This window comes from Delphinapterus leucas, chromosome 6, assembly GCF_059928025.1.
Source record: "Delphinapterus leucas isolate spDelLeu-1000000601 "Yukka" chromosome 6, BTC_Dleu_Yukka2, whole genome shotgun sequence".
Taxonomy (NCBI): Eukaryota; Metazoa; Chordata; class Mammalia; order Artiodactyla; family Monodontidae; genus Delphinapterus; species Delphinapterus leucas.
In genome coordinates, this window is record NC_143134.1 from 18,583,453 (window position 1) to 18,605,380 (window position 21,928).

General features: G+C 39.5%; 2 protein-coding genes across 4 annotated transcripts in view; one reads left to right on the plus strand and one right to left on the minus strand.

Annotated features, from left to right (window-relative positions):
- ESCO2 (establishment of sister chromatid cohesion N-acetyltransferase 2) overlaps positions 1-17,594 on the minus strand; it is a 34,378-nt gene extending 16,784 nt beyond the window's left edge. The window contains exons 1-8 of the mRNA XM_022594825.2: positions 17,356-17,594; positions 16,162-16,230; positions 14,548-15,379; positions 11,155-11,248; positions 5,621-5,678; positions 2,751-2,877; positions 1,534-1,665; positions 222-311 (exon numbers count right to left, since the gene is read on the minus strand). Of these exons, the coding sequence (XP_022450533.1) occupies positions 222-311; positions 1,534-1,665; positions 2,751-2,877; positions 5,621-5,678; positions 11,155-11,248; positions 14,548-15,379; positions 16,162-16,214 (1,386 nt within the window). The 5' untranslated portion in view covers positions 16,215-16,230; positions 17,356-17,594. The remainder of the gene's footprint in view (positions 1-221; positions 312-1,533; positions 1,666-2,750; positions 2,878-5,620; positions 5,679-11,154; positions 11,249-14,547; positions 15,380-16,161; positions 16,231-17,355) is intronic.
- A 1,258-nt stretch (positions 17,595-18,852) lies between these two features.
- The window catches only part of CCDC25 (coiled-coil domain containing 25), a 103,521-nt gene continuing 100,445 nt past the window's right edge, over positions 18,853-21,928 (plus strand). For 2 of the 3 annotated variants that reach the window (XM_022594983.2, XM_089912777.1), the window contains exon 1: positions 18,854-18,982. In XM_022594983.2, coding sequence (XP_022450691.2) covers positions 18,955-18,982 — 28 coding nt within the window. In that variant the 5' untranslated portion in view covers positions 18,854-18,954. Of the gene's footprint in view, positions 18,983-21,928 lie in introns of all 3 variants that reach the window. The other variant, XM_089912775.1, reaches the window with a different exon arrangement.

Consider the following 21,928-nt stretch of genomic DNA (forward strand, 5'->3'; position numbering starts at 1 on the left):
ACTGTAAGTTTAATTTTGTATGACGTACTATGAAAGTCTTCCTTACAACTGTACCAAAGTACAGCAGATTATCTATAAGCAAAGGTATTTTACAGTTCAACATAGGTAGATTTCTTGGCAGAGAATGGGGAGAGTAGGAGGAAAACAAAGATTGAGAAAGTAACACTATAAATCAACTACACTTCAGTTAAAAAAAGAAAAGAAAAAATAATGTTCCACACCTTTCTGATAGCATAACTCGGATCATGTGACAGGACCAACACAATTTTCCCATCCCAAAATTCTGCTACGACACGTTCTTTTTTCCAGCCCTGCCAAAGGAAAAAGTCACAGTTTAATCTGAAAAGGGAAAAAAATTAAATAATATGGTCTGGAGAGAACAAAAAGATGGACAATGAATGATATAAAAAAGATAAAACCCGGGCTTCCCTGGTGGTGCAGTGGTTGAGAGTCCGCCTGCCGATGCAGGGGACACGGGTTCGTGCCCCGGTCCGGGAAGATCCCACATGCCGCGGAGCGGCTGGGCCCGTGAGCCATGGCTGCTGAGCCTGCGCGTCCGGAGCCTGTGCTCCACAACGGGAGAGGCCACAGCAGTGAGAGGCCCACGTACCGCCAAAAAAAAAAAAAAAAAAAAAAAAAAAAAAGATAAAACCCAACTACAGGAATGTGGTAAGGGAAATAAAAGATGCCTAAAACAAAGTGTCTGCCCTCCAGGGGCTGACACCCTATCAGGAGACATGTAAACAATCTATTATAAAATAAGTTGAAGTCAAATAAGAGCCCTTCATAGGAATATAGAGAAAAAACAATGAATTATTAGGGGTGTGAAGGTGGGGTATGGGTGGGATAAGCAGAGGGGTTTTTTTTTTTTTTTTTTGGGTCGCACCAGCGGCAAGTGGGGTCTTAGTTCCCTGACCAGGGATCGAACCTGCACCCCCTGCACTGGCAGCGCAGAGTCTTAACTGCTCGACTGCCAGGGAAGTCACCAAGCAGAGTTTTAATAAATAAGGCTAAAAGTATTATGAAGGCATGAACTACAGCAATAAAAATAGGGGAAAAAGGGAGTGCATTTGAGTAGCAGGTGTAGTCATAAAGATAAGGCCAACAACAGGATGTATTTGGAGTAGGAGGGTGCTTGATGAAGAGGTGGGACCTCTCTTAGTAAAGAAAAAGCCTGGAGAAGTCGTAGAAAAGCCGCTTTTCTAAGGTTATCTATAAAGAAGAAACTAAAGTGAGGGAAGGAGAAGCTCCTCAAGTCTTTGAGTTTTGTATCTTGACTGCTCAGCTCTGAAAGCTAGAGGTAAGGATGCAGGGTGTTCACTCAGCCTAGAACAGTAGCTTCTCCCGTATTAGGGCACTTTTATTAAAATTTAACTTTTAAATGCACCAGTCTCCAATATTGAGGACAACAAAATTGCAGATGATGAAATCTTTTGGACACATAGGTCTTTCCATATTTAGGCAAAAGAAAGGTATCTTTTAAAGCAGCTTCACTTTTTAGAACAAATGGAAACGACTATTTTTTTTACTTACTGCATATTTGATTCCCTCCAGAAATCTGTGGTGATGCTGAACATGCTGCAGTTCATCCTCGGGGTTGGAAGCAGTGTAGATCATGCCACAAGACTTACACATGGTGGCTCCAAAATGTTTCTGACCAGCGTCCTACAATTGGAAGAGGAAAAAAAAAAGCCTATCTAATAAACACATCACAGTTAGCTCTACATTTAGTTCATGTAAATTTGTCCATTCATTCAAATTTGTCCTCATTTTTTTTTTTTATGCTGGCACAGGTGAAATACTAAATGAAAGTCTGGTTACTCTATCTTCTCTCTCAGCACAAACAAGATGGAATGAGAAGAGCCCTAAACATGCAATAGTGATGAAAGAAGTGAAACTGCCTCTTTGGACAGTGGGAAAAAAATCAAGATTCTTTAGCTGGACCCATAGTTCTAAGAAGCAATAAGATTAAATCATAAATATTATAGCTAAGATGAACAATGGAACTTCCTTATTAAGCTCTTATATGAGAGGCCTAAAAAAGCCTCATTTCAAAGAGGCAGGGTAAAAATTTCAGGACTTATACATTCATTATATAGTATTTTTTCCTTAAGTGGTTAGGAGTCTGAAAGTCTTTTCCCCAAGAGTTGATAACAAATAAGTAAAATACATAGTAAAAGTTCAGGAAAAACACAGATAAATTAATGAATATAGAGAATTCAGGGATATTCAATGTCAAGGCTTATTAATTCCCATTGTATCTCATAAGGCATTGCTTAATGCTACTGAAAAATACCAAATTTTGAATTGTCTATACAGGCGTTTGCAAACTTTCTACCATTTTAGGCTTTGCAAGACACACATATTCTTTTTTTCCAACCCTTTAAAAATGTAAAAGCCATTTTTAGCTCATAGGCCGTGGTCCAGATTTGGCCCACAGCCATAGTCTGCCAAACCCATGTCTAATGCAATGTTGCTATTCTCATTAAGTCTTTTATAGATCAACAATAATTTTCCTTATCCAGAGGCAACTCATTCATCAGCATTCTACTACGTTGCTAGGACTGTCCAACACCATCAGTTCAAAAATGTACTTGATTAGCTTTAAATGCTGCCACTACAGCAAAGGTAGCATTTACAAACTCAGAATATCTATAACCCCCGGTAACTATGCTTAGACAACACGTCAGACTTCAGGTTCTATATGTGAGAGCCATGTACAGGAGGAGCTTTGTTTTAAATTTACTCACAATGACGAGCTGGTCTTTTGTTTCTTTATTTGCATCTCTGGTATTAGTATTTTTCTGTATATTGATTTGTTTCAAGAAGTTAGTAGACGTGACGGATCCCACAGAAGACTGTTCTTCAACTAGAGATCTTGAAGTAGAAAGTTGGTATGTATTATTTAATAATTTAAAAATATTTGACAAATTATAATGAAAAGAAAAGAAATGTATATACATTTGCAGAGGACTTTGCAATTTTTAGGGCTTTCTATCGACATAACTTGATGAAGTAATAGGGCTAGAAACAATGAGAAACCTGAGGCCCACTCAGACAGGATCAGTAAACTACTCAAGGTAAAGTAACTAGTGAAGAATGGCAGAAAGACTCAAATCCCTGTCTTCTAACACCACGTCGAAGGGATTTCATCTACAGTATCAGCTGCATATATGCAGGATTTCTTTGTAAGTTGATGTCACCCTTAAAATTTAATATTTTCTTGCTTTATCAAACCTTAGGACCCACATAGGCATAAAGAAACTCCTGGAATACCATAGCAGATAAGTAGACGCTAATACTGAATCTCACAGACCCACAGGAAGTCAGTCACCAGCACATTATGATCCAACAACTTTTTACTGGGTCAGTGAGTGTGAGGCTAATACACTCGCCAGTCTGCATGCCTAAAGCAGCACCCTACTATTCTCAAATTCTTAGAGAAAAAAAAAATTGGCTGGATAGATGTTGTTGAGGCAACCTTTTCGCATTAGGAGAGAACGCTGGGACTGGCTTATAGAGATTGCAAACAGGAGCCCTTCGTCCAAAACCAGCTAGCAACTGTTTTGATCAACTCACACAGAGTTTAAAACTTTGGATTAGCTATCAATATTTTAAAATCTAGAGATTCCACTTAAAAATGTGTATTTCCAACATTGCAAGAGACACTGTAAGATCATTAGACCTCTGTTTCATCAAAGAATCTACTAGTTAGAGCTACACAGCACATGCTCTTTTAGGTGGGGCATGCTTCTCCAGTTGGCTCCAGTCTCTGCCCAGCCTGGCTGGCTCTGTAGGCACTGAGTTTGTAACCCTTGCCTTATAATGAAATGACCTTTTTCCAAGGATGAAAGAAATAGAAATCTCTAGAGAGTAGAGGCAAGGAAAAAAACCAAGTACCCAAAGCAAGGGGTTCAAACAGAAGCTGACACTGACAAATGAAAAAACACTGGAAAAAAACCCCTATCTAACACTTTATGCTAACCCAAGGTGTCCTGCTAGCATCTAACTAGAAAATGGCTTTCAAACTGACTTGACAAACCTATGGTGAGAAATATATTTCACATAATGACCAATACAGATACATATATATAACTGAAAAAAAAAGGATTCACTAAATACAATTACTACGTGAGAGATGCATTATTCCATTTTAAAAAAATGCTAGATGTGATACCCTTAAACTGATTTGATAAACTACTAATGCCTGTAATATAAAAAACACTTGTCTAGGTCGCTGACCCCCTCCACCCCTTATACAACGTTTGCTAAGTACCTCAGCTCTTCCCATCTCTGTATGCGTGACCGCAATCTCTTTACCTCTATCGTAGCAATTTTAACAGTTTATTATACGTATTTGTTTAAATGCCTGTCCTCTTCTAACCATAACTTCCTTGATAGCAGGACCATGTGTTATTTACCTTCACATCTCTAAAACTCGGTGTAGTTCAATACAACATGGTACTCTATAAATGTTTGCCAAATGTGAGACTACAAATCCAAAGAATCTGTAACCTACCTAAAGTAAAACTCATAGATTAAACCAAGAAATTGATGATATCTGATTTTTTAGGTCTTACATAATGAGCAAATTTCAAATGATTCAACCAGCAGTCTCCTAATATCTCCTTATGCTACGTTAAATTAGTTTATATGCTATTAGCTAATTGTGGTAGGTTTCAATCCTCAATAAATAGTCATGAAAGAAGACAGATGAGAAAAGGGAAGGGTGAAAAAAACTAGGAATATGGCCTTTGAAGGGGAAAAGTTGCCCACCCAACCCAATCTCCAAGGCAATTTAGGGTGAGATGCCCTAAGAGTAGGAGAACTTACCTAGGAAGTACCTTGCTCAATACCTTTAGTTGTTTATCATCAAATAGGGAGAAGAGAACCAAAGCTGCTTAGCGAGATGAGACGTTCAGACTATAAGAAACTTCTTTTTCAGAGCTTTTCCACTTATGCTCATGTGTACCCATGCCTCCCGCACTTCCAGTTTTAGTTTTGAGCAGGATAGTGGTAGCTTCAGCTGGGATTTATAACAGCATTAAGCTGCTGCAAGTTACTTACTCCTCTGGCCAGAGTCTCCTCGTCTATAAGATGGGGTAATGATGGTATCTACACCATGAGGTTGTAAACATCCATTAAACATGAACTATTATCAATATGTTGTCACATAATAATGTCACACAGGGAAGGCAATACAGCCTAATGGGCTTTGGTTAAAATACGGATTCTAGTCCTGGCTCTGCCAACTAAGAGCTGTGCAACTGTGGCTGAAATACAAACAGTTTTCTCAGCTGAAAATGGTAATAATAGCATCAATCTTCTAGGTTGTTGTGGGGATAAGTGAAATAATGGATATAAACTACTTATTATGGGTCAGGTACTATATAAAAATGTAGCAATTATTACTATCCAAGTCCACAAAGGTCTTTTCCTTCTCTCAGCTCTTCAAGTTCTTATGAAGTTTCTATGAGGATCTGATTTCATCTCCTATTCTCAATATCTCTTGAATGGGGAAGAAAAACAGTGTTCTCCAAATTAAATAGTATAAGAAAGAAAAAGAGACCCAGTGGACTCACAATTAAACCTTGAACATTAAAATAAGAGTGACACTTACCTTTTTGTGTTGACTGAAGACACGGTGAAGATGGGATAGACAAGGGTCTCAGGAGAAACTTGTAGGGAAAAAGGTGACAATAATTTGTATCACAGAATAAACTTAAAGCTTTAAAGCATAAGAGTTTAAAGGTTAATAAGACCAAAATACTCACGTTACTTGATTTCAAGACTTAAGAGTAATCAAGACAGTATGGTATTGACAAAGGGAGAGACAAATAGATCAATGGAACAAAATAGAGAGCCCGGAAACACCCACGCAGATACAGTTAACTGATTTTTAACAAAGAGACATAAGTTAATTCAATGGAGAAAAGACAGTCATCAAATGGTGCGGGAACAATTTGACATCCACATTCAAAAAAATGACAACACTCACATAAAAATTAACTCAAAACGGATCACAGATCTAAATGCAAAATGTAGAACTATAAAACTTCTAGAAGAAAAATCCACATGAACTTGGGTTTGGTAATAATTTTTTACATACAATACATGAAAGAAAAATTAAATGAGTTAGACTTTATCAAATTTTAGTGTTTTGCTCTAAAAAAACTGTTAAGAGAATAAAAAGACAAGCCACAGACTAGGGAGTAAATACTTTCAATTATATTTCTGATCAAAGATTTGTATATAAAAAGAACTCTTAAAACTCAATAATAATAAAAAAGTCCAATTAAAAATGGGCAAAAGATCTGAACAGACCTTTCTCCAAAGACATACAGATGGCAAATAAACACATGAAAAGATGTTCGGCATCATTTGTCATTAGGGAAATGCAGATTAAAAGCACAATGAGCTATTACTACACACCTATTAGAATGGCTAACATCCAAAAAACTGACAATAACAAATGCTGGAGGGAATGGGGAGTAACAGGAACTCCCATTCATTGCAGGTGGGAATGCAAAATGGCACAGTTGCTATGGAACATTTTGGCAGTTTTTTTATAAAGTTTAACATAGATTTGCCACATAACCCAGCAATCATGCTTGTAGGTGTTAACCCAAGTGTTATGAAATCTTATGTCCACAGAATAGCATGTACACAAATGTTTATAGCAACTTTATTCATAATTGATAAAAACTGAAAGCAACCAAGATGTCCTTTAATGGAGGAATGGATAAACAGACTATGTATGGTAATTCCATAGTTCAGCAAAAAAAGGGAATGAACTATTAATACATGCAACAACACACATGAATCTTAAACACATTTTACTAGTGAAAGAAGTCAGACCCAAAAGTCTACCTATTGCACGACTGCATTTGTGTGACATTTTTACCGGAAAAGGTAAAACCATGGGGACAGAAAACAGATTAACGGTTGCCAGGGGCATGAAGAAGGGTAGAATAGATGACTACAAAGGAGACACACAAGGGAAATTTTAGGATGAGAGAACTGTTCTGTAGGGTACTGGAGGGGTTGATTCATGTCTCTGTGCACTTGCAAAATCCATAGAACTATATATAACAAAGAGTAAAATTGAATGTATGTATTAAAAAAAAATCAACCATGATGTTGAGGGATCCCAAGATGGAATGCAGACTGTGACAAATGAATCTAACTGCATTAGAACTGCATGGAGAACTGCACTGAAGGAGACAATGGAAGAAAGGAAAGATGACCTAAGTAACTTTACAAAACAACATTTTGACTAGAAATTAGAAGGCTAAAGACAAAAGGACTGTACTTAAATGGTATATGCTGGTAAATCTGTTTCTCACAGGAGAATGAATTAATACTGAAACTGCCCTGCAGGTATACTGGGACTGTACTTAACTAAGTAGGTGCACAGTGACCGGGAGGAGCCAGGTCTCTCACTGTCTGAGAGAAGTTACAGATAAACAAAGGAAGGGAGGGATAACCCCTGGGGGACTGGATTAGTCAGAGACATCAAGTTTGAACTTATGTTTCTTTAGCATATGTACACATGGAGAGATACACAAACAATTATAGATGTGTGCATATACACGGATTAGGATACATACATATATTGATATTTTCTAGCTCTGTCTGCTGAGAGGGCCTAGGAGCCACGATACTCCAGTAGCAACAAGCACACCAAGTCCAGAACTTGGTTTCTAAATTATATTCAAAAGGAACTAGAGTTCCTTGGAGAAGTGGCCGAGGCTAGGACTGCGTCAAGGCAAACTCAAGATGAGCCGGGAGCATCTTGTAGTGACAGAAAATGAGCAGGAAGTGCTCAAAAAGCAAAAGAAGGGGACAGGTCAAAGAGAACTGACCTGAAAATATCTCCCAATGGTCAAAGCTGGAACAATATGAGCAAAAGAATATATAAATAATGTAGTATTAAATTTTAACCCAAAATATAAAATATTCATGAGTGCATACTGATGAATATCCAGGAGTCCATTTATTTATTTAAAGATTGAATAAATAGGGACTCCCCTGGTAGTCCAATGGTAAAGAATCCACCTTCCAGTGCAGGGGATAAGGGTTCAATCCCTGGTCGAGGAGCTAAGATCCCACATGCCGCGGGGCAACTAAGCCTGCACGCCGCAACTACTGAGCCTGTGCGCCTGAACTAGAGAGCCCGCGTGCCAGAAACTACAGAGCCCACACACTCTGGAGCCTGTGCGCCACAACTACAGAGACAAAACCCACACACCACAACTGGAGATAAGCCTGCACGCCACAACGAAGAGCCCGTGCACTGCAACAAAAGATTCTACATGCCGCGATGAAGATCCCGCGTGCCATAACTAAGACCCGACGCAGCCAAAAAAGTAAAATAAAGACAACTCTTCCTTACAGAAGGAATCCACATTGGGCTTCCCTGGTGGTTCAGTGGTTAAGAATCCGCCTGCCAATGCAGGGGGACACGGGTTCGAGCCCTGGTCCAGGAAGATCCCACACGCCGCAGAGCAACTAAGCCTGTGCACCACAACTACTGAGCCTGCACTCTAGAGCCCGCGAGCCACAACTACTGAAGCCCACACGCCTAGAGCCCATACTCTTGCAACAAGAGAAGCCGCCGCAATTAGAAGCCCATGCACCGCAATGAAGAGCAGCCCCCGCTCGCCGCAGCTAGAAAGCCCACGCACAGCAATGAAGACCCAATGCAGCCAAAAATAAATCTAGGAAAAAATAAAAAATAAAGGATTATTTTTAAAAATAAAATAAGGGAACATTGTTTAAAAAAAAAAAAAAAGAAGGAATCCAAATAATATATGAAAAATCTTCCTCTCTAGGAGATGAAACTTAATCCCCACCCCTCCCTGAAAGGGCAGGCCAGACTTAGTGACTTACTTCCAAAGAATAGAGTTTGGGAAAGGAAAAAGGGTAACTTTTACAGTGGAGAAATAGGGCAAACCTGACCTTCACCAAGTGACAGAGGTTAACATCATCTGTAATGTCATGTGGACATCAGCACCCAATACGATGTGGTGAGAAGGGCAGTTCACCTCAGTGGCATTCTTCCCCCAAACCCATAACCCCAGTCTAATGATGAGGAAAACATCAGACAAACCCAGGTTCAGGAACATCCAGATAAGATATCTGGCCAGGACTCCTTAAGAATGTCAAGGTCGTGAAAAACATGGAAACAAAGAAAAGACTGATAAAATATCACAGACCAGAGGAGACTAGGGAGACATGACAGCTAAATGCAATATGATCCCCAGGGTGGATCCTAGAACAGAAAGGGGACATTGATGGAAAAATTGATCAAATCCAAATACAGTCTAGAGCTTAGTTAATAGGAACATACCAATGATCTAAGTTTCTTAGTTTTGACAAAGGTACCACAGTAATTTAAGATGCTAACAAAGGGGGAAATAGCGTAATACAGGAACTCTCTGTATTTATCTTTACAACTTTTCTGTAAATCTAAAATTACTACAAAATAAAAAGCTTATTAAAAAAAAGAAAAAAGGTGTGAGTTCCCTGGTGGTTAGGACTCGGAGCTTTCACTGCCCAGGTATAATCCCTGGTCCAGGAACTGAGGATGGCCAAAAAAAAAAAAAAAAGGAAAAGAAAGAAAAAAGTTAAATAGTAATTGATTAGAGAAAAATAGTACGTTGAAAGTATGCTATTTAGTAAAAGAGCAAACTGTTAACTTTGCACTAAAAAATAATTAGAGCTCATTCTCTAGAAATAAGGCCAAGATAGTTGAGAATCTGACCTGCTATGGATAAGTTACTTAACCTTAAGTCTGTTTCCTCATCTGTAAAATGGACATACAAACTTATTTCCTAGGGTTGTTGTAAGAATTAAATGATAAATTAGTTATTAAGTAATAAGGTTTTATCATTTGTTTACTACCTTTGTGAATTTTGCCATATGCTTGTACCATCTGTTCTTTTTTTTGTTTGTTTGTTTGGTCATGCAGAGTGGCATGCAGAATCTTAGTTCCCCAACCAGAGATCGAACCTGTGTCCCCTGCGGTGGAAGCACAGAGTCTTAACCACTGGACCGCCAGGGAAGTCCCTTGTACCATCTGTATTATATTTTATTTATTAAATAAAAGTCCTTAAATGGACTTAGTGTACTAAAATAAATTTATTTTTGAAGAAAATTTTATAACTATTATAAATGAAAAGCCGTTATTATTTTTCTGCTACATGTTCTATCATATCAGGGATAGCACAACCCATGGAAAACAGAAAGCATACTAAACATTTAGCACTGCCTGGTACATATTCAGCAGCTAATAAGTACTAGTTATTAACAGTATATCTCAGAATAACCATTATGAATCATCATTCTATATATCCTTATGTCATTAGATCCTCCTAAGGGCTATTTTGCTTTTAGTTTTATCTTTGTTTTCTTCCTGTGAGCTACAGTTTCTCACTATAGTCTGCATATCTACTTCTAGAATTTTAATTTATTTCCAAATTTATAGATATAATGAACAAGTTAAAGTTACAAAGAATCTGGCTGGTAAGTAGAATGTTAATCAACCTCTTTATATATTCATAGTTTAGTAAATACTGTTTAAGTGAACAGTGACACCATAAGCTAATAATAGGATTTCAGGACTAACAGAAATTTAAAAATTAAGACTAACCTCTTACTTTAAAGCTCTCTTCCCTAGATCACACAGTTAGTTAGTGGCAGACCTAGACAAAACCCCAAGGTTCCTGATGCCCAATTCAGTGCCCTTTTATGGCCTTTTAAATTCTGCTTACAACCGGGCTTTGATCACAGATATATAACAAATTGTTTTTGCTCCCTCCTATTATTTGGGGTAAAAGGTAGGTAGGGTATGTATGATAAGAACACCTGGCCCTAGGGAGCTTAAGTAACTTGGCCACATCTCACAGACCAATTAATCATCAGTATTTTAAGTTCCAGCCTAAGGTCTCTTTGTCTCCTCCATAAAATGCACTGCACTGCTTATCATAGAAAACAGTGTTACCAAGATAAACACAAAGATACAGGTCACAGATACTGAATATTTAAAAAAACCAAAATATTATTGTATATAATTTCATATTGACACATGTAATGAAGCATTATTACAAGCAAATAAACTCATTTCGAGAAGAAAACTTTTCTCTTACTTACCTGCCTTGTTCTCACTGAAAGACTCCTCTGAAGAAAAACTCTTATTTTCATCGGTTTTACATTCCCTTGAAGAAATGACTCTATCTGATGCATCCTGAAAATAATGAATAAGTAAAATTAAGGAAACCTATAATTATTAATCATTTTCTATTTAGTGAATGAATCCCAATAGATCTGTTTCTAAAACAGAGTATGTAGTTTATTATGAATTATATTTCATAATGACTTTAAATTCTCAATTTTCAGTCTATTTTAAGGAAAATTCCTTTTATATCTACTAAATGTAATATTTTAAAAGACAGAGTGCGCATATTTAGGTCTATAATTTGTCATCCTGTCAAAAATGTATTATTTCCTGACAAAGATGACAGAATGAAGATTATAGAACATCCCTTCTACAAAAATGAACTGAACAACAACAACAAAATCAGTGAAAACAGCAAAAATTTCCCCAGCAGCTGCAAAACTGAACAGGAACAACCTTCTGTCACAAGCTTTAAAATCAGGGAGCCAAGGAAAGAAAAAGAACATTCTGGGGTAGCTGGAGAGGCTTCTAAACTCCCACTTTTGGGGCAGTAGCAGAGACTAACAATACTTATTTGGTGAGACTCAGAATATATAGCTTGGGGGAAAAGGAAAAAACTTTTGATTAAAGAGGAACTCATTCAACATCATAACATCTCAGAAAGGGTGAGACAACCCATCAGTTTGCCACTTCTCAGGGGTCCATAAGGAGTTGGGGAAAGGTTATGCACCCTCTAATGAAAAACAGGATTCACCCTCGTCTAGCAGAGATGAATACTAGTAGTGGGTATTTAACAAAACCTTAGGTAGAGAACAGAGCCCAGTTCCACAAATTTAAGATGCACAAATGCCCAGCTTCTCAAACTACTAAAAACTAGGCAGAACCCAAAACCTAACCCCTTAAAATGAAGCTCAGAAAAAAAAGTCAGAAGAGTACTGCAGAGAAATCATCATGTCATTGTAACAAGACTGTTTCTTCATTATCAAATGGATATGGAGAATACTAATAAGGACCCCTCCCCTACATGCACTTTGCTTCATTGGATTGAGAATTAATTTTAGCTTGAGTTGTGCCCTAGATTTTTAAAAACTGAGTTATATTTATATACAGTGACATGCACAGATATAGAGTTTGATGAATTTTTCATAAACTTATATATCATGTAAGCCAAACCCAAAACCCCTATCAAGATAAAGGGGTGTTTTTGTTTTTGTTTGTCAGAAACAAGATGAAGAATTAGTAGAATTGCTGTTATGGCTTAGGCAAGCAAGAACACACTCCATTTAACAATATACTTGGCAATACTTGATAGAAATGCTTACAAGGGCAGCAGGTAAATGAAATTAGCAGCAAAACTGGACTGATCTAGATATGTATCCATACGTTGATTTAGTGGAAGGAAATGAAGAGCCCATACCTGTCAAATGGTAGCCTGATACTCTGTTCCAGGAGATTACTGCCATGCAGGAATGTGGGCTTAGCTTTGCCAGAGTTCAATTTTTCATGAAACACCAGAAATCTGTTACCTTACATTTAAAAAAAAATGCTGGCTCTAAACATTATGTAGCCCAAGCAAACATCCATGGGCTGGACCTGGTCCACTGGCCACCAATTATAATCTTTGCCATTGAGATCTGAAACGTAGGTGACTACAAGAGGTAGGAACTGGGGTTGAATTTGGGAGGAGGCAATGAGAACAATAAGAGGAGGTGAGGAGGGAAATGACTACAGAGAGAGTTTGAATTGCTCAGCAGTATATGAGCCTCAGAGTGTATGTGAAAGCCTACAGCTGCAAGGGTTGTGATGAACATAAACAAGTCACCACAGACATGGAAGTAGCCAAACTGGGAGCCCTTCTTAAGGCCTGTTGCCTCAACTACTTTCTGCCCTTGGCTACATGGAAGAAAACCACCTTTCTCTCCTTACTGACAAGAGGTCAACAATAGAAGGTATAGACCTGCATTGTCTATTATGGTAGCCACCAGCCATAAGCAGCTAATGAGAACTTGCTACATGGCTAGTCCCAACTGATACATGCTGCAAGTGGAAATAAACATGGATTTCAAGGACTTGGTACAAAAAAAGAACGCAAAATATCTCATTAATAACTTTTTATATTGATAACATAGAAACAGTAACATTTAAAACATATTGCGTTAAACTTTTTAGAAACTATCTTAATGTGGCCACTAGAAGATTTTAAATTACGTGTATTGGTAGTCTATCAGACAGCACTAGTCTAGGCCAGCTGGGACAAATAGGAGCACAATCAAAAAAGCATAGAGGGCTTCCCTGGTGGTGCAGTGGTTGGGAGTCCGCCTGCCGATGCAGGGGACACGGGTTCGTGCCCCAGTCCGGGAAGATCCCACATGCTGCGGAGCGGCTGGGCCCGTGAGCCATGGCCGCTGAGCCTGCACGTCCGGAGCCTGTGCTCCACAACGGGAGAGGCCACAACAGTGAGAGGTCCGCGTACCGCCAAAAAAAAAAAAAAAAAAAAGGCATAGAATGGCACCCATGAAAACATACTATGTAAAATAAACAAAAACCCAACTATACATTCACAGTGATCATCTCCAAGTAGTGGGATTACAGAAGATATATATTTTTTATATTCTCTATATTCTCTAAATTTTCTAGAATAAGCTAGTACTTTAAATAATGAGCTCAAACAAACAAACAAAAATATGCTCATTCTCTGGAAATTTACTACCTGAATTTTGTTATTTCTACTTTCTAAAAACACTGACTACCAAGTAAAAGTTAAGTTTCTCTGGACCACAGTTATGAGGGAACTTAATGAGATGTAAACCTTAATGCCAAGAAAATGTTGGTGGGCTTCCGTAAGCCAAAAAAGGGAGGAAAAGCCCATCTTTCTACCCTGTCTCTAAATTCTTTATAGTGATGATACTATTTGGCTTCATAAAAGCAGTCCTACAGACTGTAAAAAAAAACAAAATTTTGGGCTTCCTTGGTGGCACAGTGGTTAAGAATCTGCCTGCCAATGCAGGGGACATGGGTTCGAGCCCTGGTCTGGGAAGATCCCACATGCTGCAGAGCAACTAAGCCCGTGCACAACTACTGTGCTCTAGAACCCACGAGCCACAACTACTGAAGCCCGCGCACCTAGAGCCCGTGCTCCACAAGAGAAGCCACCGCAATGAGAAGCCCGCGCACAGCAACGAAGAGTAGCCCCGCTCACCACAACTAGAGAAAGCTCACGTGCAGCAAGGAAGGCCCAACGCAGCCAAAAATAAAATTTATAAAAAAAAAAAGAAAACAAATTTTGTTCAAAGTTACATATATACAATGTATACTGAAGCTCTGTTATATGGCCAGCTTAGTTTTTAAAGTGATATATTTACATTTACCTTTATTAATTTCTCTTCATTTTTACTTCTTTCACTCAGCAGCTCAGTGTTCAGTTCTTTTTCTACTAACAAACACTTTGGCACTTGCCTTGTCTCAAAACTTCTTTCATTGACAGTTTCCACATCAGACTCTTCAATAACTTCTGATTTATTCTTTTGGGTGAGTCCCAGTAATGGCTTATCTTCCAGGGACAATTTTCTCAGAGAGGGTTTTTTCCTACTAACAAAAAAAGCCGCTCCTCCCTGGAGGGTAACTTGTGGTTTGACCTTTTGGCTTAGAACTCGAGGAGCATTCAGATTATTTTCAGCTGAGTAACAATTATTCTCTTTCTCCACAATTGGCTTATAGGCCACTCGATTTTGCTTGGAATTTTTAGGATTCTTTGACACAGGCTTGATGCACGTATATCCTGGTTGACACTTAGCAGTTAAACTCTTCCGTGGTTTTTTGTTCATCGTCTTGGAGCAGGCTGGCTTTCCCTGCATTTTTCCTGTCACACTGGGATATGATCTATCTTCATTATTAGTTTTTAGACAAATAGATCTACTCTCTTTTATCAGCTTTCTCTCCAGTGGATTAAGGTACCACTTATCTTTGTTGTAAAAGGATATGGTAGACACAGCAGATTTAAATGGTGAACCTTGATTTGCAGATGGCAATCTATTTTTAGTCGTTTTGAGTGGACTTGAAATGAAATGGCCTTGTTGAGAGCAATGAATCTTTCCTTCATTTTTATCACTGCTTTGGCAAATGTGCTTTTTATTAGGTGATGGAAATATATTTTCAGTAAAGTCCGAAATTAATTTCTTTGATGGAATTTCTGATAATAGGCTATGAAAAGAAACACAGTCCACTGATAAATATAGTTATTTTGCTTCCATTTCTATGTCAATTTACTGCTAAGCAATAAACAGCTCTACCTGTAAGGCATATTAAAAATGCATCTTCTCCACCAAACATCCATCCATATACATTAGTAGTTTAACAGCAGGATTCTCAAATTCTGTCTTTACCAAACAAAGCATTTGAATATTTTTCAAAACTAAGATTCCAATGTTGGTGAAAACAAACACTGTTTACAGAGAAGCTTTGAGATGCACGTATATGTATATGTGTGTGTGTGTGTGTGTGTGTGTTTTAAAACCTATTTCTAAATTTTAGCCATATACCTGCTATAATTTCCCTAAAATGATTAATTTTATGTAATAAACTGACCACTTAGGGCTGTTCTATAATATATATCTCTGGTATGACATACATAGAGTATAGAGCTTTAGAGGATTGCTTACTGATGAGTATCTACTATATGCAAAACAGTATGTTAAATATTACATAAGAGAGCAGAAAGGAGCAAGGTAATAAAAGATCTGACCCACATTTCCAAGCCATAGGAAACAGCCCTTTCTCTGAGTCCCTCCAAAGGCCTTAAAGAATTAATTATGAAAGCTTACGGTATTTCCAGACTAGAATTAGAATATAAAGTATTACTGTAGCCACAAGGAGTAGGTGAATGGAAGAATGGAAATACTTAGAGATAGAAGAGAGGAGATAAAAAATGCAAGATGGTGAATTTTTCTTTTTTTAACAGTTTCTACTCATAGGATGAGACTCACTTATCACAGTTCAAAGAATGCTGCTTCCTTTTCCTTGGAGTTAAAGTTGACATCTTCTTAACTGAACTCCTAAAAGCAACAGAACAATATAATAACCAAATTAATCCAATGTGTATAAAAATCAGTAAATCAAAATTATACTTTATAAGTCTGAAAGAGTTCTCAGATGGGTAATGGTCCATAAAGATCCGAAAAAGGGGGGATGGGTTTAAAAAGCAAATCACTTTAATAAAGGTTTAAACCATGAAGCTTAAAAAAAAAAAAAAGGAAAAACACTACATCACAGTAGTAACTAATTCAGCAGGGACAGTACAATTTAATTAACTAATTAAGCAGGAATACTACATGTTTCAAGCCAGAAAATGATCCTACCGAGGAAGGATTTTACCTCATTTCAGGACACACTTTCCCCTCAATTAGCCTGATGAACCCATACCAAGTTTAATCACTTTATATTCTGGGCAGCTGTCCTTGCCATTGCCCTCACCCCTACCCCTCCCGCTGTTAGATGCTCTTGCCCTAGGCTTCCATTCCATCCTGCACCTCCTTGGTATCCGTTTAGCACATTTTCTTGTTAGTTTGACTGTCTTTCTCAACAGCCTGCATGTTCAAAGAAGGCAGAGACCGTCTCTAGCTTTTTCATCAGAAGCAAGAAAACGGGGAAGCATAATCCTCTCTCATTTTTCTAGTCGAGGAGCTGCTTGTTTCCTTATTTACAAAATACTCTGACCTCCTAAGGCTGCGGGTAAACACAATCACGCATGTTAACTCTCGGGCAGATGGTATGTTGCTCAATAGCGTTTTCCCTTCCCCTTCCTTCGATCAAGTATATTTTTAAAAAAAATTAAACAAGCTTGGCTTCAAACAAACAGAAAGACCTGGGTTTCTGGGAATTCGAGTCGAGCTGCAGCTTAAGGGAAGACCCTTCCGGGGCTGAATGAGGAAAGGTAGGAGAGAAAAGCGCCTCTGTCCCCAAACGCTGTCAGCAAAAAGACGAGAAAACTCGTCGTCAGAAAGATGGAAACCCGGTGACCTGGAAGTGCGGACACCCGCTCGCTGGTTTCGGTCTCCAGCCGCGAACGCGCCAAGCACCGAGCACAAGCTCTTTTTCCTTGACATTCACCTCCACGTTCCACAGAACCTCCCGGTCTCCTGGCTCTTCCACCCCACGGCTCGACCCTCCGCAGGACTTACCCGCCCCTCGGACTGGCAACCTCTCCTCAGCAGAGCCAGGGGTCCCCACTGTATTCAAATTCTCGCGCGCCAGTCCAGGCAGAAGTAGGTGAGTTCCGATTGGCCGCTTCCCAGCGCGTCCAGGGGCTGGCTCGGTGATTGGTTGTGCACTAGCGTTTGCCCCGCCCACCCGAAAGGCGGTCTCCAAGATTCTCCCGCCCTTGCAAGGCTAAAAGCTCTCTTCTCTCCGAAACCAAGTCTTCCAGAATCCCGTGAGGCGCGCCGGGCTCCATTCCGGTGGCCTTATCTGAGATGCATTCTGGGAATTGTAGTTTTTAGCAGAATAAAACTGAGGTTTTTATATTATTTTAAACTCTGGAACTCCAGGCACATTCTAAGGTCACTTAGTGTAAGATGTTTTTGTAAAGTAGCCTCTCTAAGATTTCGAGGCAGTTATTTTTCACATTTGAAGCTTTACTGTTAGTTTACCTTTTTTTTTCTTTTACTAGTAATACGTTAGGTTTCCAGCTCATTTTTTCATTTTTCAAGTTAAATTAAAAAATCATGACAGTAACATCTATGCGCCAGGCATTCTTGCACATTTGATGTGTTTTATTTCATTTACTCTTCACCACAGTCTATGAGATATGTATCATCATTCCCATTTTACAGAGAATAAAACTGAGAGCCAGAAAACAATGACTATTTATAGGACAGAGCTAGGTTCTTCCTTTGCAAAGCCCAAAGATTCCTAAAGCACTCACTGATTATTAGCTACTGTTGTTATCTTTGTGTACCAGCTCCTGGTACAGTCTCTGGCACTTTCTTAGTTCTAAATAAATTTAGTTAAGTGATGTGCTTAACTTCACAGAATGAAGTCGGTCAGATGAAGTTAAGAGAAATAGTCAGGTCAAAACTAAGTGCTGTGGGAACTTTCCTTGAGTCAGATCATTCCACTTTACATCTGGAAGATAACTGAGGTTCAGAGGTTTGCCCAGTCTTGCCCGTTAACTTATTTAACCCTGGCAAAATAGCCTGTGAATTAGCAGCTCTATTCATCTTCATCTTCCAGCTAAGGTTAAGTGCAGCACCAAATGTGCCCAGTAGGTGATGGACCTAGAATGAGAATAGTGCAGGAATTGGGGTTCACTCAAAATTTAATGAGCTCCTACTAAGTGCCAAGTACCGTAACTGGCTCAGTGAACGCCTAGCTGTGAAGAAGACAACAGGTTTCTACTTTCAGGCAGGCCAGATGCGGCTGAAAGGAGGCAGATAAGACCAAGAGCTAAGCCTCAAGATTTGACCGCTCACGGGGTGGAGGTTCTGAAAATAAAGTCAGTGAATGACATTTTTCTCTTAGAAAGACGGAGTTTCCCCGCAGTTTTCCAATCACCTATTGTCCTGGCTCCATCCTCTTTCCCCTCAATCCCCTAGTAAGCTGAGCTCTCAGCGCGCCGACAGGGTAGCCCGCCAGCAGCCGCCGTTATGACACTGCCCGACGTCCGCCGGAAGTGCGCGGAGGAGTTCCGGGGGACGCGGCCTCCGCGCTTCCGGTATCTTGATCTTCAAGGGCTGAGTGCCGCTGTTCGGCGCTGGAGTCGCCGTGCCGCCGCCGGGATCATGGTGTTCTACTTCAGTAGCAGCAGCGGTGAGTGGGCGCCGAGACCTCCCGGGTCCCTGCTCGACCGCGGGGCTCCGAAGCCGAAACCCCCAGGTCGCCGCTGAGCCTGGTCCTTGAGCGCCTCCTCGGCAGTGGGTGCCTCTTCCCGCGTCCTCATGGTCCCCCCACCGTGTCCGTCCCAGTCCACCCCGTGCGCCCCCTTGTCAGGGCCTGGGGGCGCGTAGAGGCACCATCCCCCTTGCTGTCTTTGCCTCCGGGAGTTGTTCTTTCCCCTCATTCAGAAAGACCTGTCGCTACCTGGAATTGGACAGTTTGTGGACTTCTTCGCACCCCTATCCCAAGTCTCCCCTTCCCCACCCACCCCCGTAACCTTTAATCTTGCCGCGCCGTGGTAATTACCCGCATAGAGAAAGAAAGGAGACATCTGCCAACAACTCTGCCTTACCGGAAGTGCGCCTTAGCCTTCTAGGAAAGGGTTATAGGGCCTGGATGTTACAGAAAGCCATAAAAAGACTCTGGAATAGCGATACAGCCACTCACTGGGCAGAGTTGATGTCCCAGATCTTGAAAAGTGACACGATAATGTTTCTGATTTGTCTTTGGCAGGCAAGGAAAGGGTGTGTTTAGTTCCCAGGAAATACTGTCTTCATTTCTCTGCTTATGTTGTTCCCTTTGCCTACAATCAATCCCCCAGTTAGCTGCTTCTCCCCCTGAGACAGCCCTTGCCAGTCATTTCCAGATGCCTTTCCCGTCTTGTCGCCACCCCAGGATTGCTTAGATATAACTCTTCGGGGATCCCCTTAACACCCATGTATGCCTTTGGCATTGCATTTGTCATATGATATTAAACTCTGTCTGCTTGAGATAGAGTGTAAGCCCCTTGAGGACAGGGAGAGGATCTCCTGGTTTCTCTAGTGTAGTGCCTGGCTCATAATAGTTACTCAGTAAATACTTATTGAATAAATGAATGATATTTTTTGACTTCTAGCACACTCTATTCTGTTGCTACTGGCTCTGCCTGCTTGTTAAAGGTGAGATTTAAGTGAAACTAGCAGTGCAGTGTTTGTGTGGGTTTGAATAGAGTGGTACTTGCTCTTTAGAGATGAGAACGTTGAAGCCCAGGGAAGTTCTAACTCACAGACCCCCTCCCCTGCTACTCCGTCATACTATCACATCTCATTTTCCTCAGTAGTTTAGGCTTCCACGGTGTGCCGTAAGCTATTCTCTGTCTCTATAGGCTTAATTTTGTCTTACCCATATTATTAAAATTACTAGAAACAAAATTCAAACTAGCCTGAAAAATCATTATAGGCCCCTAATAGCATTTTCATCCTCCCTCTGTCCTGCCCCTCCAGATAACTGGAGTGTCTCTTCGTAGCCTCTCATGAGAGTCCCTGACAACATAGTTACCCATACAAGTCCAGCAATGGAATGAAAACTATAGGCAGGCCATATAGGAACTAAATGAATTTTATGCTGGCTGCTTTGTTCTCCTTAAAGTGATTCTAAATTCCTTGAGTGCTAGTCATACACACGCAGGTGCCCTTAATAGAACAGAGTGCTTCAGTTGATTTGTGGATCATATTTTTCTCATTGGCTTCCATTATAACATCAGAATTGCTTCCTGTCAGAAAAATATTTGGCCTCTAAGTCTAATAAATCTGCACTTGTGCAGCTTTTAAAATTGCAAAGTTAATGGAAAAATTATAACTTCCAGTAAGATAGTAGTAAAACTTTATATATCCTAGTACAGAAAACAACTTGAACATACAGAACCTGCAGGAAATGACTTCGTATAGATAGCCAAGCTTTCCAAGCAACTGATGGTTTACTGCAAAAAACTTTTTAAAAAAATGGGTTGAAAATCTCAATAGAAAGTTTTTGCCTTCCCTTTTAAAGTTAGTATCTCTAACTAAAATCTGCTTAGTTTTATTCTTTCACACTCTCATAAGAGAATAATGAAACATTAGCCTTGCTATATTTCCAGTGTCAAATTTAAGCCCCTCTGATTTATGGACCCACAAATTACCTGCGCATGGCTCATTAACTTCACTTGCACTTTTAGTACCTTTTACTAGCATCTGTCTCAAGATAGATTGTTCTGTAAATTATGAAATTATCACAGTGCCTCTAAAGTTGGCGTGGTTGCTACACCTGTATCAGGTATCTTCAAGATAACTAGCTCCCATACTAATCAACCTTAATATTTGGGTGAGAGTAACAAAAATACTAGAATAATTCAATTTACTTTTCCTTTATCCCTCTAACATGGATAGGGGCTTAATTCAGATTTCTTACTCAGCAGTCATGCTCCTTTTTAATTTTCTATTTTGACATAATTTTAGTATTTCAGAAAAGTTATAAGAATAGTAAAAGATTTCCTTTATAGCCTTCTCTCAGATTCCCCAAATTCTAACATTTTACCACATATACCTTATCTCCTTCTTTTCCCCTTTCTCTTTCTTTTTCCAGCTCCCCTCCCCGCCCAACTCTCTCTCTCCACACACACACAGATTTTTTTTTTTTTTCTGAACCGTTTGTTAGTAAGTTGCATTTTACCCCTAAATATTTCAGGGTGTTTTTCCTAAAATCAGGGATATTCTCCTATCAGAAGACATTCTTCATTATCAAAATCAGGAAATTAACATTGCAGCAGTACTAGTATGTAATCGGCAGCTTTTATTCAGTTTTTATCAGTGTCCTAGTGGTGAATTTATAACAAAGGAAAATTACAAATCATTGTTGCTTTCCGCTGTCATTCATTACTCTTTAGCATCTTCTGATCTGGAGCATTGCTCAGTCTTTCTCTCTCACACTGACACTGTCAGCTGAAGAATTACTTTGTAGAATGCCCCTCAGTTTGGGCTTGTAGCAGTTATGTTCTTAATCACCTCATTTTATAGGTCAACCATCCAAAGAACCATCTGTCATTCTCTTGGCTGTAATTTAGATAGCTTGTCCTGCAGAGACAGC